Below are 4944 nucleotides of genomic sequence, written 5' to 3' on the forward strand. Positions count from 1 at the left end.
GCTGGAAATGACCTGTCTAATTACACAATTAGGTTCGTGGAAGGCGAGGAATTACGAGGCGGCGTTATTATTTCTGATGGTCTGGTGATTCCTGAAAGCGACTCCTTCTACAGCATCGAAGTTGACAGTTTTTGTAAGAGAATTCTGACAAATTCAGTATGATTTTCCTCCCTCAAAGTTGACAGTTTTTGTAAGAGAATATTATCATATTTTTTTTTTCTTTTTATTCATTAGTAGGACATACTCTAGTGTGTTTCGGCTTTAGATAAAATTCCGTAACGTGTACATAGCAATATCTAAGGTTCTCTGACGTAGATTATGCCCTTTTGTAGTCATTTGCAGTGTTTTTTTTCAACCAGTGAACCAAGGTGACATATAAAGGAAAACCTGGACTACTTGATAGCCCAGTAACCTTTTATATCTTTACTACTAGGTGAATGTCGTATGGCCTGTTGGACTAATGCATTGTGCAAAGCAGCTTCTACGGAACCTTTCGAAGGGAAATTTCTCTGCCGGCTTAGTAAGAATTCCCCGAGGTACACTGACTTGAAGATCCTTGGAAATGCGACTTACTTCTTCTTCACAAGTACGAAGGTTACTCATGTTATTTTGGGATGGTAACTTTTTGTTTCAAATAAAATCTTTAGCAATGAAATTTTATTCACAAATCATATTGTTTAGTGTTGAGAGAGAGAGAGCCTTATTGCCGTATGTTATGTCTGGGTTCCCCCAGGTCCCTCAGCGTGAGGCACCTCGTATATCCATCAGAGTGTTGCTAATGCATCTTCCAGTGTATTTTGCATCTTCCAGTCTTGGGTGGTCTGGGATGCATCTTAGGTATTTATTGAGCTTATTCTTAAACACATCTACGCTCACTCCTGATATGTTTCTTAGATGAGCTAGCAGCGCATTAAATAGTAGCTGCATTATCGATGCTGGTGCGTATTGGATTAATGTCCTGTGCGCCTTCCTTAGTTTTCCTGGTATAGTTTTGGGCACTATCAATCTACCGAGAGAGAGAGAGAGAGAGAGAGAGAGAGAGAGAGAGAGAGAGAGAGAGAGAGAGAGAGAGAGAGAGAGAGAGAGAGAGAGGTGAAATCTAGAGCATATAACAACACAAATATCTAATCTAAGGTGATGTCAATATTTTTGCAGGTGCTATTTATAATCAATTATATAAGATAATGTCAGATGGCTTCCTGTACCTTTACGCTGCGGAGTGGAGAGACATCAGCTATGCTTTAACATACTGTAAGCAAATACCTGGCCATCGCCTTGGAATGTATGACACACCGGCCCAGGTTGAGGCTATCAAAAATATACTCGTATGGACCCAACACAATGGTAAGTTGTCTCTAGGGCAAGATTATTTCATTCATACATTATTATTATTATTACTATTATTATTATTATTATCATTATTATTATTATTATTATTATTATTATTATTATTATCATTATTGTTATTATTATTATTATCATTATTAGATTCCATTGCATGGTCTTATTTTTTAAATTTTTATCTGTTGATAACGGAATTTTTCTTATTAATTTTTCCTTTCATGAACAAATGCAAGTTTCATCAGCTGATCACCTCTGTGAATACTAAGATTGCCCTTATCATGAATTCAGTTATGGTGTAATCCGCAAAACCAGTCACATGAATCTGTTTTCTGTTTGTTTATGGTTTTCAGTTGCAGTAATATGAATGAATGGTTATATCATCTGTTTCAGATGCAAGAGCCTGGACCAATCAGGAAGATTCTGGGCAGAAGATGTACATTGAAAAGACTGGTACTTTTGCTAAGGTTCATCCACAAGCTTATGTGATTTGTCAGGCCAACCCGTTCGGACAGAAGTGAAGACACCTTGGAGCTCTTTAATACAATGGCTTATGTGATTTGTCAGGCCAACCCGTTCGGACTGAAATGAAGACATCTTGGAGCTCTTTAACAGTAAAATGTTCCTGTACTTGGACAAAACATGATGCTGCTTTATCCTAGGTCCCACTTCCTCTCTTCTATCTTCCTGTCCAACCTCTTTAAATTTTGCTCACAGCGTAAATGCAGCATTTCCCCCAATATGGCCTCCCAGGTCCAAGTACGGGGTATATAGTCCAGTTTCTATTAATCATAAAGAATTTTACTTATATTTCACCATGCTTTACGCCTCAAAGCTAGTACAGTGGTAACGCATTTCACGCATTTGCCTAGCATTCGCACGACAACAGATCGACCCTAGCCCGGGACAGCGAGTTTAAGCTGTGTACTAGGGAGATCACTGCTGTGTATGGGTACCACAACGGGGAGATGTGTGGGGGAAAGGAGGCTTGGTGGGGCTTGCTAGGCTGACGTTCTGGTGTTTATCTCTTCAGATGATACTTGAACTGAAACTAAGAGACCTTTACCATCACATCTAAGACCTTTGGTGACGGATGCAAGGGGAAGAACTCTTCTTGCATTTGTCAGTAGGCTAACATTCCTGCTTGTAGTGTTGCCTTTACTCTTTGAGAACTTATGCATCTTTAATAACCCGATTTCTCTTTTCGTTACCAATGTTACATCATTTTCTTTCACATTATGCATTCCTCCATGTTATCAATGAATTTAAGGGTATGCCGACACTTCAAGTGAAATTAGGCTGAGTAAGCAAGTCAAGTTACTTCTACAAACGAAAAGTGAATTAAACATATTTGTAACAGCTATAGGTTACTGTTATTAGACACTGATTGTTAGATGTAAGTATTTCTGTGTGATGATGTATTTAACTTCTATGTATGAATTATCCAATAAAATGTATTAGTGGATCATGTGTGTGAGATCACCATTTGATTATAATTCTTTTGGGTTATAAAATCTTAAACCGTAGGGAATTAGTAACTGTTTTTCCAAACTTGTGTAAAAATGCTTTGTAAGGACACTGCTCCTTTGTCCAGAAATACTGCAAAGCTGCATACGAACCAGGATATGATCAAAATCTTAGAATACATTGATCATATTTCTATTTTTAGCCGCTTTAAGGTTTATAGTTTTAGCTGCTTTTGGAGTAAGAGTCCGTGCTGGCATGCAGCCAGCTCAATATTACCTTACAAACAAACCCTCTTCTTGACTGTTACTTCACGAACATATGGTCTGCTTTTTAGAGTGGATCAGATAGCAGTTTTGTGATGTATTGGCTCTAGTTATAAATAAAATTGATAGCTAATATATTATAGTAATGTTTTTTGTACTTATTCATTCATCCTCTTGATTTTATATGTGTACCATTTATCCCAAATTTATCGTTATATGTACATCGTGTTTAAATACTTATGTTTACCATATATTTATCTATATAGTAAACGAAGCCTAATATATAATAAAGAAAACGTAAATCACAAATAGAAGCTAAACTAATGTCTTTTGACCAAGTTGCACTAACGTGATTAATATTATTATTACTGGCTAAGCTATAACCTTAGTTGGAAAAGCAAGAGACTATAAGCCCAAGGGCTCCAACAGGATGAAATAGCCCAGTGAGGAAAGGAAATAAGGTAATAAATAAACGATGTAAGAAGTAATAGAAATTGAAATAAAACATTAAACGTGTTAATACTCTTTCACAGCACTATGCTCATATGTTATTGCAAAGCATTTCTTCTTATTCTATCATGTTGGTGAATGAATTGTCTGTATTATATCTATACGTATTTCTCTTCATAGTTTGAGCTGAAATAATTCTTAATGTCTTGAAGATGGAACTACGAAATAAAAAACTAAAAAACTAAGGAGAGAGAGAGAGAGAGAGAGAGAGAGAGAGAGAGAGAGAGAGAGAGAGAGAGAGAGAGAGAGAGAGAGAGAGAGAGAGAGAGAGAATTTTGCTTTTAAACCGAATTTAGTATTGACTGTTTGCTAAATAGTTTTATCAGTATTGATTTTGTAAAATTGGAATAACAATCCTAAAAGGTTGTTTAGGGAATAATTATTAAGGGATGATCAACTCTTGTTATTATAGTTAGTATGTTGGCTAGGGCATCAGCCACCCGTTGAGATACTACCACTAGAGAATTATTGGATCCTTTGACTGGTCAGACGATTCTCCATTGGATCCCTCTCTCAGGTTACGGTTTATTTTCCCCTTGCCCACACACACACGCGCGCACACACACCGAATAGTCTGGCCTATTATGTCCACATTCTCCTTGGTCCTCATACACCTGACAATAATGAAATTACTGAAGAATACTTCTTCGCTTTAGGTGTTAACTACTTGACTGTAATTGTTCAGTGGCTATTTTCCTCTTGGTAAGGATAGAAGAGAAACTTTAGCTAGGGTAAGCAACTCTTCTAGTAGGACATTCCAAAATCAAACCATTGTTCTCTAGTCTTGGGTAGTGCCATAACCTCTGCACCATCATCTTCCACTGTCTTGGTTAAAATTCTCTTGCTTATTTCTGAAAAATCTTTTGATTGTAAATGAAAGATACGATTTAATGTTTTCTGTTCCTAAAATGTTTTTTTTATTGTTCATTAATTCTCCTGTAGTTTTTTTTAATTCCTTGTATCCTTTCCTCACTGGGCTATTTCATCCGTTGAAGCCCTCAGGCTTATAGCATTGTGCTTTTCCTACTAAGCTTTTTACCATGTAACAACAACAACAACAATAATAATAATAATAGTATAAAAGTCAAAATGTTTCTGCAGTGTGCTGCCATCTATTGGCAGATAAAGCAACTCACAATTACTTAGCTAATTGAAATAATTTTTTTTTTTTTTTTTTTTTTTTTTTTTTTTTTTTTTTTTTGGTCCAGCCATATCTTGTTTAATATCAATCTCCAACATTAATAAAAGATCATTAACGGGAATTATAATTTTGCGAGTTACAATTTGCCAGACCAAATTACAATAGCCTTAAAGAACGTAAGTAATTCTTAACAAATGGCCAATTATCACAACAAGCAATTCA

At 36.1% G+C, this 4944-nt stretch overlaps 1 protein-coding gene across 2 annotated transcripts in view; it reads left to right on the forward strand.

Annotated features, from left to right (window-relative positions):
• Window positions 1-3167, forward strand: part of LOC137637865 (uncharacterized) — a 20351-nt gene extending 17184 nt beyond the window's left edge. Inside the window, exons 2-6 of one of the 2 annotated variants that reach the window (XM_068369975.1) lie at window positions 1-133; window positions 434-586; window positions 1156-1344; window positions 1735-1838; window positions 1909-3167. The exon at window positions 1-133 is cut by the window's left edge and continues 94 nt beyond it. In XM_068369975.1, coding sequence (XP_068226076.1) covers window positions 1-133; window positions 434-586; window positions 1156-1344; window positions 1735-1838; window positions 1909-1932 — 603 coding nt within the window. In that variant the 3' untranslated portion in view covers window positions 1933-3167. Of the gene's footprint in view, window positions 134-433; window positions 587-1155; window positions 1345-1734 lie in introns of both variants that reach the window. The other variant, XM_068369976.1, reaches the window with a different exon arrangement.
• Window positions 3168-4944: the final 1777 nt, after the last annotated feature.

The sequence above is a fragment of the Palaemon carinicauda genome, chromosome 3 (assembly GCF_036898095.1).
Source record: "Palaemon carinicauda isolate YSFRI2023 chromosome 3, ASM3689809v2, whole genome shotgun sequence".
NCBI lineage: Eukaryota > Metazoa > Arthropoda > Malacostraca > Decapoda > Palaemonidae > Palaemon > Palaemon carinicauda.